At 42.5% G+C, this 12543-nt stretch overlaps 1 protein-coding gene across 6 annotated transcripts in view; it reads right to left on the bottom strand.

Annotated features, from left to right (window-relative positions):
- The window catches only part of LPP (LIM domain containing preferred translocation partner in lipoma), a 333750-nt gene that overhangs the window by 211397 nt on the left and 109810 nt on the right, over positions 1 to 12543 (bottom strand). For all 6 annotated transcript variants that reach the window (XM_071752337.1, XM_071752336.1, XM_071752335.1 and 3 more), the window contains one exon: positions 750 to 951. In XM_071752337.1, coding sequence (XP_071608438.1) covers positions 750 to 942 — 193 coding nt within the window. In that variant the 5' untranslated portion in view covers positions 943 to 951. The remainder of the gene's footprint in view (positions 1 to 749; positions 952 to 12543) is intronic.

Below are 12543 nucleotides of genomic sequence, written 5' to 3' on the forward strand. Positions count from 1 at the left end.
CCCAGAGTTACTCCAGCTATGCACTCCTGCTGCTCAGAGCTCCCTCCCCTCCATGTGTCCTTAAGCCAGGAACCCAACTCCCATGCTCACCACTTGACTACATGGAGACTGAAGGACTTTTAGAGGTAGAGGAAGGACAACACAGCAGGCATTCACTTTACTGACATAACAGCTCCACAGGCCATTGAAATGGTCATGTAAAATACCCTCAATTATATCAGTATATTATTTCTTAATCAAAAGTCTTCCATAGTAGAGGGAAAAGAATACAAGTGAAACAGAACCAAACCAGCAAGGTGGAGGGGAAGCACTCCTAGACCAGTTCTGCCAAAGTTATGCCCTCCCACCCCAATTATACCCATACTCCCACAGCACAGACCCACATTTTTAAATTATTCCCCTCATGCTGAATGAAAGAACCAATACTGAAAAAGGTTGTTCAAGCCCCAGTTCCTTTAATCGCCCATACCAGCAGAGACCAAATAAGCTAAACCAGTGAAAAAGTACCCGTCTTCAATATTGGACATCTGCTTCCAATTAAAAGCAAGAAAAGAGCTGTATTCATAGCCTCTCCCAGAAGAGTAGTGAGGGCAAGAGATACCTTCATATTCTTCTTGATTTTAATGACATAAAACCGGGAGTCTCCTATAAAGCCATCAACAAAGAGCAACTCAAGAACAACCTGTGTTAGCAGCCAGTTACTCTGATTTAGGCACTTGTGGTTCCTTCCTAAAAAAATAAATACTTACCATCACCTCCTGGTTGCTTGTATGGGTTGTACTTTGGCTTGGGGGCAACAACAGGAGCAAACTTCTTTGGTGTCTGCTGGGTGGACACCGAGATGCTGGGAGTCCCAAAGCTGTGTGTGGTCTCCATCCTTGCAGTAACGTGACCAACTGGCTCGTTAGTACTCTTGGGTGGCAGCCAGGAAGGATGGGACATCGTTCAGATCTGAAGGGAGAGGCAAAGAGAACCACACATACATTAGGAATTCAAGCTAGGGAAACAACAGTTGCAAACCTATTGCTCTGCTGGTTTATAAAATCAAGCCCACTAAATCCTTTAACATGTTTAACTTGTGCACACTTCTCTTCAAACATATCAGTCCCAATGTGTAGGACTTAAAATACAAATTTGTCTGTCTTCCCCCAGTAAGTCAGAATTACTGATGAGCTCACTGGTAGTGCCTACAAAAAGCATTGCCACTTTCCTCTTCAAACCAAAGAAAAGTAGGGCTGATAGCCTGGAAAAGCCCATCAATCCCACCATCCATTTAGCACTGTAGTGATATATTTGCTGTTCCCTGTTAGGCTTTTGGGAGCATATACATGTAACAGTGCAGATGCTCTGGGGACAAGCGTAGTCACAGACAGGCAGACAGGCTTCCAAAATACACTTTTAGCACTTTTTAAAATGTTGTTTAAGACCCCATGTCCCAACAACTTTCATTCAGACTTTTAAGAAAAAGGATTTCAAAAGCAGCTAATCATTCTTGATGCCTCCATTTCTGAATGCTCAGCTTAAGATATCTTAAAAGCATGTCAATTTTGAAAAAATGCCAGAATCCCACAACTGCTGACAACCAGGCTCCTTTTAGACATCTCAACTTGTGTAACAGCAAACAGAGGCAGCCCAAATCATTACTTATTTATGAAAATCTTGGCTTTGGCCTTTTAAAAGCCTACATCATTTTTGAGAACTGGACTCAGACACTGCTGAAAATGTTGCCCATAAAAAAAAATCTGTTCATTGCTATGAATAAGTGCTTTTTACCTTACACAAACCACACTCAGTAGCACTGATGGACCTACAATACTATCAGATGGTCTTACAGAGCTGTATTTGAGACGTGATAAGGAAATGAAGATCCCACACAGCCAAATTCAGTGCTAATTTTGGAGCTCTTCAGCACCCTGTATTTTCTGCCCACACTCTACTTTGGTGTCAGGACTCCTCAAGGCCTCATGCAGCCATACCTTTGAAAGGCTCACAAGGAGGTATTTCCAAAGCTGAGAAGTGCATCCACATCCAGCTCATTGATATCATGCAGGAATGCAGCTACAGGTCCACTCCTAGCATACCTGTACACATCCTTGATAAATCACAGCTAAGACTTCCATGCACACATGCTTATCATACAAACAACACTGAGCTCTTCAACCAGCCCACAGGATTATATGGAACATTTAGGCAGGAAGAAGGCATATTTGATAGCTTAAGTCTGCCTAGAGAAAACAAAGTGGAAATCACATTTCATTTCCCCTTTCTCCTAATTCGGACTCACACATCACTAGAAACATCAAGAATAAGCTGATGGGATTTAGAAGCAGAGCTATTTTGCCAACTCATCCTTGTTGGCAAAGCATCAGCACTCTACAAGCTTCATGGTGGAGTTAATTCAGTCAAGTTCCTTGTCAAAGAAAGAAATTAAGACTCTTTGGTATAAAAGCAGTCCTGGAGGCTCTTGCATAGATAACCTTGTCCCAGCAATCTGCTGTTATCAATGTTGTGTCAGTCTGAGGGAAAGGAGCAAGGTCCCCCCATGGCAATATGGGGACAGTACCTCCAGCTACCAGCAGTGACTCTTAAAACTCATGGTGTGTGTATATATGTGTGTATATATATGTGTGCTTATTTCAGCTCAGACTCCAAGTAACACATTTTCTACATGCAGATTTGTTTCTCCTTAAGTCCCATTGTCTGACCCAGCACTAGGAGACAGATTTTTGTGGTCATCTCCCACCTCCATTGCTCCTTGTGTGGGAGAGGAACTGGCAAGTGTCAAACATCAGCCCCAACACTTGTGGCTCTTCCTCACCATGCAGTCTGACTGCTTGATGTGCATGCAGAGGTTTCACAATCCTTCCCACTGCAGGATAAGCTTGATGTGCTAGATGTCTGGTAAAGTGAAAGGAAGCCACCTTGGCCAGCATGGAGGGACTGGCTAGAATTGAGGTAGATGGAGCATGGGAGGAGCAACCCTGGAACTGGACAAGCATCCAAAGCTGAGCTGCAAGGACTTGACTTTCCCTCCCACATATGCTCACCTTTCAACCTTATATGAACAGTGTGGAGCACTTCTGAAAGCAAGAAGTGAAAGACAGGTCCTACCCACAGGGCCAAAGAGGAAACCAGACACGATGGGTGGGGGCAGAGGGCACGCGAACACAACTCCCACTGCCTGGTACTTCCCATTGCCAGCACCAGCACTGACTGACCTACAAAAATGACTGCCATGTGAGCAGATTCACCTCTACTTCCTCCTCCCACATCCTTCAAAAATGTAAAATGCAGCAATAAACCCCAGGCAACTACCTAGGTTTCAAGAGCAGAAAGTACTGAGGGCGTTCAGCCTTAAGAGATAAACTGGACAACTCTGCTGAGTGATTACATCTAAAGATGACTTTACCTTACCCATTGCTAAAAGCATCCTGGGGGTTTATTCTGACAAGTTTTCATCACCTGGCTTGACATCTCATGTGAAAGAGCATCCTGCTGCGTGAAGCACCCTCAGACCCTGGATATTACCTGTAGGCAACAGGTGGCAGGACCTGCCGAGGAATGAGCTCAGTTGGTGCTCAGCCTCACCTGTGCCCAGTTAGGGCTGGCCCAACTGCGCATGCTCAAAGATCAAGGGCCAATAAAAGGTGGGGCCTGAGACCGGCAAATGGCTCATTCTGAAGCAGGTCAGCAGCCGTGCTGGTCGAGGCCAGTTCTCTACTGATCCTGTCCTCATTCAGAGCCTATCATCGCTACGAAGTTCGCCTCCTGTTAACAATTACCTCCATACTTATTCAAAGAAAAACCAAAAAAACCCAGTTCTGACCAGGTTATTGTCATTCCTGTTCTGACAGCTCCCTATTTTTTCCTTAACCACCTCCTAGGCAACACACCTTGGTCCCACTGAGCCATCAGTCTGCCAGGTGGATGGCAGGGGTGGCTTGAGTACCTTCCAGGTTGCACAGTGCTGGAGATGGCTGAAGATTATATGAACCTCAGTGAATGACCTTAAAAATCAGACTGCTCTTACGGACAGCTTGGGACTGTGAAGACCTCACCATTGCAATTCTAATTGTTTCCCTGTTATTCTTTTATCTTCCTCTTTGTCTCCTCATTTTCTTTTGTGCATTCACTACTGCTCATTTTTGCTATCTGTGCCTTGACAATGCTTTCAGCAGGTTCCTTTTTCCTCATCTGTTCCAGCCCAGCTCCCTAGCTTCAATTAAATTTTGCCTAACTACTTTGTGAGATCATAGAAAAAGAAAACAAATTAATCTCTTTTTAACAGCTGAAGCTAAACTCCTGGGTTTGCTGTTATTTTCCCCACCTCACTCTACACACTTCTCCATGGTGGAGAATTCAAAGCTATCAATGCTCCCTTCACCATTCCTTGTAATATTTCCTGGTTTCCAATCAGAAGCTTCTTTGGAGCAAAACAGATGAACATTTTGTGATGTGGACAAGTAATCTAACCAGCACAGGAAAACTTGGCCTTATAACCAGTCCACGTACTCTAAACTTACTCTTCCATATGCCACCACCACTGCATCATTGTGCTTCTTGTACTTGGATGAGAACCTCTAAAAGGTAAAGGAAGGCAGTGCCTTTACCAAAATCATTTATCAGGCATGGCTTACATATAATGAACCCCTTCCTAGATAACCTGAATAGCTACCCAACAGTTAACACATCCAGGCTGGAACAGCCTTTGAACCCTCCCAGCCAACCTCTTGCCTCCTCAGTGGACTGATGCAGTGGGACTGCAACTCATCAGAACCTCATCTCCCTCTGCTGAAGCCTTCTGCTGCCACTCTCACAAAGCCATCCTCCTTGCTGGAGCTGTAACTCAACCATTTCGTTCCTGATCTGGGTGGTAGAAGCATTTTCTGTCACTCCTTATTCACTGACCACTCTAGAGACAACCCTTTCCCAAATTCATTGCCCCACCCCTGACAATAATCTCCTAACATCTCTGCTTTGAAAGCCCTTCATGTTGAAGGCCTTCTGCACTGGTGCTTTTGTTGAGCTAAAGAATATTTCTTATAAAATACACATAGCCTCAAATGAAAGCAGGCAAGTAGTGGACAATCTACCACAGCACTAGGTAAACACCATAATTATAGTTTCTCTCTTATGTCTGGCTTTAAATTTATCTATCTCTGCTTCCAACCACTGCATTTGGTTACACTCCTATCATCTGCATTACAGACCTTTCTCTCTTCCTTACACAGATCTTTCCAGAACACAGCCAGGCCCTTGGTTAAATCAAATACAAACATTTAAATTAAGTATCAGTTACATTCACTGTAAAGAGCAAACTTCTCTTGATTCATTCATGTATATTTACTCTGAAATCACTTCAATTTTTCAGCTACCTTTTATGAAATGCTGGATGCCAGCATAAGAACATTTTTTCAACAATGGTATCTTCAAATGGAAGGGGTAAAATGATGAGTAATACAAAAGACAAAAACCAGACTGACTGAAATCAGTTGTGGCTGCCTGAGGTTCTGTTATCCTTCCTTCCTTGGAAGCATTAGTCATCATCTGCTTTTGGAGGCAGAGTATAAGATTGGACTAACCATGATAAATAACATTAAGAGCAAAGAGTGAAATCATGCTGCATAAATAAGGAAAACAGTGTGCTCTGGTTCTATCATTAGGACAATCTTAATGCCATAAGTTCAGAAAATTCTAACCATGAAAGAATACACCACAGCAGAGGAACTGGAATCCACAAATCCCAAGATGAGACCACATTATCTAGAAATGTCAGACTAGGAGTATCAATAGAAAATAATACCAGGCAGTAATAAAAGCCTGACAAGTTTTTTTGTTCATCTTTTTCATCCTTTTTTTAATGTGTGGGCATAAATGCTTGGTTTTGCTTTTAATCACAGGATGACATTCACCTTTGAGAAGCAAAGGTAAAATAAAGAGGGTTCCAACCCAATTTAGCCTCACATTAGATAAGCAATGGAAGGGAAGAGTACTAATTTGTCTACCCTTGAAATTGTTAGTACATTCATCTCTGAGACAGGATGGCTTTTTTGTGATTAAACTGTACACAAATAAATCTTCATTTCATTTTCATATTTATAACATAGACCAAATACTCCTTGGATGTTGATGGACTTTGCCAAAACAGAAGAATTTGTCCCTGAGTTAACTAAGCTAATGCTTCATAGTGAGTAGAAACGGTGTTTAGCAAAAATTGAGCAACAGTCTGTGCTTCCACACAGCCTGCTCTGTCTTCCACCCAACTCCTTCCTAAATCTGTGGGCAAGAGATTGACCAGACACAGGGAATCAGGACCTTGTTGGCTGACAGTGCAGCTGGAAGCTCTATTGTGGCTCCTCTCCAATATGATTCAGGAACATGCTCAAGGCATCCCCTTCCCGGGATAAGGCAAGTTTGTCTTTCAGGGCTTACAAGAGCCATGTGTAGAAAGACAGACTTCACTCTCCCCACTCCCCATGCTCTTCATCACTTCAGCAATGAGGAGAAACACAAAGTTGCAGGAACAACTCTGAGCACTGGGAATCCTGTGCGTCGGTCTGACATGACCCTCATCCTTAGGGAGCAGTGGAGAGCTGACAGGAGTCAACTGAGCCACCAGGCAACTCCAAGATGTGACGAAAAGCTGAACATGCTGTCACCCTACAGTGACTGCCTTCTTGACTACATGCAAACTTGAGGCACATGGACTTCCTTCCAACTCATTGTGGCACATCTCTCCATGAGATCAGGTTTCTTTGCTTGTACCCATTTTACAGTATTTATGGACATTTCTTGATGCTTTGCTTTGGTCTTTCACAGCAGGTATCAGCTGGAGTAAGTTTAACTCTTCCTCTCCTCCCCTCTCCCCCCCCCCCTAAAGTTTCCCTGGTTAAGGCAGGTTTTCATATCTTCAGCGTAACCCACTCAAAATAAATTAATAAATGAAACCAAAATCACTTCCTCACTTGAACAGCACAGAAGATTCATCGCTAATGTAATTACAAGAATTAAAGGAGAAAGAGACCTAGTTCAGACACTGCTTGTGCTGAATTATTCCTTGAAGCATATAATCTAGTATCATCTCACTCTGTCTCTAACAGCTTCAATCAAATTTCCACGGGATCCTCCGGAAGATCTCATTTAAATTCCAAGTTCACCCTGCTGTGAGCAAGGGGTTGGACCAGATGACCTCCAGAGATCCCTTCCAAAATCAATTATTCTATGACTCTTAAAAATTCAGACTTCCACCTGTGATGTTATCTGCACTCAAAGAGTTTGCAGCAATATAGATGTATCCCACTTATGATGCCACCAGTATCACCTGCTTGCAATGCAACACTGCATTCCTTGTTCTGCAATTGAAACTGTTTGTAAATGAACACAGCATATGTCCATTCTTTTAGCTAAATAACCAACACCTGGATTCTTTTTTTTTTTTTTTTCTAGCACGAGTGCATCAAAAACTGCATTTATTTTTTTTTGTGTCCATCAGATCCACACCAGTCTGGGATGTGATTTTTGTTTTATGTACTGAAGTTACTGCAACTCCTACAGTATTTTTCATACATAATAGGAAGACAGCAAGTCCACAGTGCAGACTATAAAGGGATGGTGGTAAAATACTGTCTCTCTGCTACAAAGACACTTGACAAACACTCATGTCACCATGGATACAGTTAATCAGGTACCAACCCAACATCACGTTCATTCTCCCACCAAAACCCTGTTGCTGGGACAATTTTGAGATCAACCAAAAGCTTACCCTTTCTTAAGTTTCCTTCTAAGATTTTCTCTTGTATCAGCTTCAGTAGTGGAAAAGGTAGATAGGCAAACTAAAAATAAAACTTCTTTTCTTTCACAATATAAATGCATTAGTAGTTTTGGGATTAGATGCAAGCAATTTTAATTTGACTGCTGCTGCAAAGCACACACACAAAAGCTGATGAACGAGATCTTCCTTCTACAGCCATGTCAAATCCTGGATGACAAATTAGGCTTTAAAATCCCAATAAACTGAACTTGACTGGCCCATGTACATTGGAACAAAGGGATAGTATTGGCTCCCTAGAGATAGATGTATCTATCTAATCTAATACAACTCTAATGACCACATTATAATTTCACCAGAGAGCAGGCTGATTCTTGACTTCTGTGGTATGAGACAATCCTCATAATCACTCCAAGCATAATCATATTGGACAAAACATTAATACATGGCCTCAGCTACTTGTGGTCACAACAAACCCCAAAGCAATTGCAATGGAGAAGGTAGCCCCAATGGCTGGCCCAAAATGCTTACTCAAATATAGCAAAGTTCATGGCTGAACCTTAAGAGCTGAGTCAGGAGGTAGCTCTCAGCCAGACAAATTTCTTCTGATTCCTAAAGCTTCTCTTCCTGATAACATCATGTAAAAGTTTGTGAGGGTGTTGCTGCACCACAGATTTTGAGGTGGGTTTGATAATTTTGTGTATAAAATGAGAGAGGAAATATTAATAGGGACAGCAAAAGAACAGATGAAATTATGCAAAAAGGTTATTTTGGGAGCCTCAGACCATGAACTCCCTTAAACAAATACTATTTTTCCGGCCAACAATTTATTTTCAAGATCCCCCTGCAGGAAAAAAAGGAAAAAAAAAAAAGTGCCTTTATTCCTTCTGTGTCCATATTCACTCTCTCTTCTACAGCACAGCTCAATACTTGGCCTCCTACTTCAGCCAGGTGCTGCCAAGCAACATATAGTTTATCCACTAAATAAAATAGTTAAGGCACCAGACTTTGCAACCAATGGAGACATACTGGAATCAAACCTCACCTGAAGAGACTCTCACATAAGAGAAAAGAAATCAGGACAACAAGAGATGGCCAGGTTAACAGCTGTTAGGCTGTTTTGATGCTGATGCTTGCCTGTAAACAAGAAGGAACCATGCAGAACTAACATTCAGCTCAGCAGTAAGATATCAACAAGACCCCAGTGGGACCAAATGGAACCACAGCAGCATATTGACACACAGATAATTGTATTAGCTTTGCAGAGTGCTGTGTGTGTATGTCTCAGCCTAGGGAGAAATAGCAGAGATCTGAGCTCAGCAGAGGGTAGGAAACTGATAGAGTGAACAAGGAAACACTGCCAAGCTTGAGGTCCTGCCTAGCAAGGTTAGTGTGTGGGTGAAGGTGGTTTTTCTATTTACTACAGGTTCCCTGCACTCCACTTGTCTTTGAAAATAGCTGTGGTTGCAGGAAGAGTCAGTTGCTGCTGTTCCTGGGGAAAAAAAGAAAAAAAAAAAAGGGAAAAAAAAACCCAAACAACTATCTGCTACTGGCAATCTGCACCCCAAACTGTCAAGAGGATTTCTGTGAATGGAAAAGGAGATGCAGCCCAGATGATGGGTACAGCACGGGCCTCACTCAAGAAGGATGTGACCACAGGGCCAAAGCCACTATAATCTTGTGACACTTCAAGAGGCTGGCAGTATAAACCAGACTTCCAAACTGTAATGCCTAAAAAAGCAAACAATAAACTCAGTTAATGGACAGGAACTGTGCCCAGAATCAAAATCTTTAATCCCCGATTCTTTTCCTCTCACCTGATCCACTTTTCCTCTTCCAGATCCCAAGTGGTCACAGAAGTCACAGCCTTGAGTATAAGAAAGCCTTGAATGATTTCTTCCTTAGCACTGCACCAACCTGTGCCTTGTTCTTGGCAGTTCAGCCCATGGCACCTTGCACATAATCAGGAGAAAGAGCCTACTTCCAATGGAAAATCCTATATCCTAACATACAGAAGAGTTGTCCCAGATGGCTGGGAACTGACGCTGCAGAGAGATTGCTAATGGAAGCAAGATTTTTTTTGAGTACATGAAAACTGTAGGAAAAGCAGTACACAGTACACAGAAAAAAGACTACGTTTCTCCAAGTTCCACTACAACAGGTGATTTGCCATCATCAAGACCAATGTATTCTTGTCTCCATTTTGCAATACAAAGCAAAAATAAATATTTAAGTACTTCATCTTTTAAGAAGCTGAAAGCCTGCAATACTGTCAGGAGAGAAAGAGGATCTCTGCAGGTTACAGAGTGCTGCATTTAGCAGAAGACTGGACTATAACCAACCAATAAGCTTTGCTGTGGCTTTGCCCTTGAAAACCTCCAAATTGGAGAATCCCCTGCTACCTGGTGACTTGTTCAAGTGTTGTACTATTTTCCCAATAAAAATGTTTTTCCACCTCTCTAGATGAATCTCCCAACTCACTACGCATGTCTGTGACATTTTGTTTTGCCATCTGGACCGAAGCATTTGGCTTTGTCATCTCTTTAACACCCCTGGCAGTAGTCACAGGATCACTCCTTTGCCTTCTCTCTATCAGAGGCAAAGCTCCCTCAGCCTCTTCTTGTAGGCCATGTGCTCTAAGTCCTTGACTGCCCTTCCTCTGGACCTTTTTCAGCTCTTCAACAGGTCACTTCAACTGAAGGGCTCAAGACTGGATAACAGCCTCACCAGCAGGGAGTAAATGTGAACAATAACTCATTCTACTGTCCAGGCTTCTCCTGGGGAAAAAACCCAAACAACAAAAAAACAAGCAAACAAACATATCCAGTTTTCTCTATTGTCAACTATAACACACAATGGATGCATATTTGACCTGCTGTCCACTGCCTACTCCAGGTCCTTTTATCGAGGAATAAAGAAGAATAAAAAGCATATTTGGAGATGGTGCCAAAGCTGGAGGAACTCAAGAATGTCCATGGCCACAGGGACAGAAGAGTAAATCATAAGGTGATGCACAGCTCATTGAGAAGACAAGATGTTCCAAATGAGGTGTTCCACAAGCACAGGAAAATGGGTGAAGAGGAATATAATTAGCAAAAGCAAGCATGCCATGAGACTCTGGAGCACATCAAGATAAAGCTGTTTTAGTAACTGTAGGGCATTAGTTCTATTCTGAAAAGAAGGTTATGACTCGAAGACAAGTGCTAGAGATCTGTTTTTCAGTTCTTCTTTGAAACTTATAAAACCACCGATCTTAGGAAACTGTTGCTCTTCCCTTTTATCTCAGTGTCCATTTGTTCAAGAACAGTGAAACTGAAAGCTCTGGGAGATAATTCCTCAGTTGATGCAGACCAGTGCCAGCAATGAAGGTAACCTGGCCAGGCATTCCCACTGGCCTTGAAATTTTGCTAAAAAAGCTCATCATATTAAAAAGCCAGCTCCAGTTACTCCACCACTATCACATTGATGTCTTCTGTTTTGATGACCCAAATGAATCATTTGTTCCCCTTCCCAGAAATCAGTTTGAAGTTTTGTTGTGACAAAAGAGTTACCATACAGGACTGGCCATATCAGTTCCCTTTTAAATGTGGAACTGCTCAAACCTGAGAGTGTCCAGGAGGTGTTCATCCACCTTCACCACACCTTCAGAGAAGAGAGCATGGAAGGGAGGTGAAAGAGAGAAATGATTCATGATCAGAGGGAATTTTTGGAGGGAAGGAAGAACTAATAACATATCTAGAGATAGATACACTGCTGCATTTTAGCCACTGCTGGCAACCACTTGTGCTGTTTTTGAACTATGCCAGTGCAGCTGGTTCATGAACACACAGCACAGTTAATCAAATGCCCTCCAAAGAGCTGCTGCTGCTGTCTCGTAGGTCTAAGGCAGAGCATGTTCCCACACACAACGAAGTGTCTGCGAGGCATTTCAGCATGCCTTTGCTGTGTAATGCACATATTTCTCTTTCAAAGTAACACAGCTGCCAACACCTTAATCATTCCATGGGGACCTTCAACCCCGACAGCCCCTTAAGTGCTTCATTACCTCCAGCACACTCCTGCAGAGCTCACATCCCAGGTGAGCTGCGAGAGCACAGCTCTGTCAGCTATGGAAAGCAGATGAACTGCAGGAGATCAGAATCTGTGCAAATAAGGTCTAACAGCCAATCTACCATCACTCTTTGCTCCCACAAGTCTGCCCTCCTTTACTGCAAAATATCTAGGACAAAAGGCAAGACAGCAACAAGAAATCATCTTCGAGACTGAAATTATTGCATGTTTCTTTTCATGAGATCCTAGGGGACAGAAGAAGGGGCTGTGGAGACCAACCAAATAATATAGCTTAAGCACGTGAGTTGCATGTATATCCCCAAAGCTCTTGTGTTTTTAAGTTAGAAACTGCTGCCTCAAGTCTTAAAAATACTATGTTTTGAAATTGTATTGATATGTTCCTGGCACAGAAAAAAAAAAAAAAAATGCAAATGCAACCAATACAGAAATTTGAGCTGCCCTTTGTTTCTGGAGGACTTAAAATACTAAGAGGAAAACCTAAGTAACCAATTAAATTGATCCATGGAAAGATGCAATCTGTTTGGACTGGTACATGGATACCTATTTTGAAATTAGCTTGAGAAGATGAAGGCATAACCTACTCTTTGAAGCTTGCAAGTTGCTCCCATCAGGTTCCTTGAGATGACACTGCTGGAAACGTCATCCTTAGAAATCACTTCCAAGGCAAGACCCTTTTTAAAGCAGGCTACCTCAAGGCCATATTT

This window comes from Heliangelus exortis, chromosome 9 (assembly GCF_036169615.1).
Source record: "Heliangelus exortis chromosome 9, bHelExo1.hap1, whole genome shotgun sequence".
Taxonomy (NCBI): Eukaryota; Metazoa; Chordata; class Aves; order Apodiformes; family Trochilidae; genus Heliangelus; species Heliangelus exortis.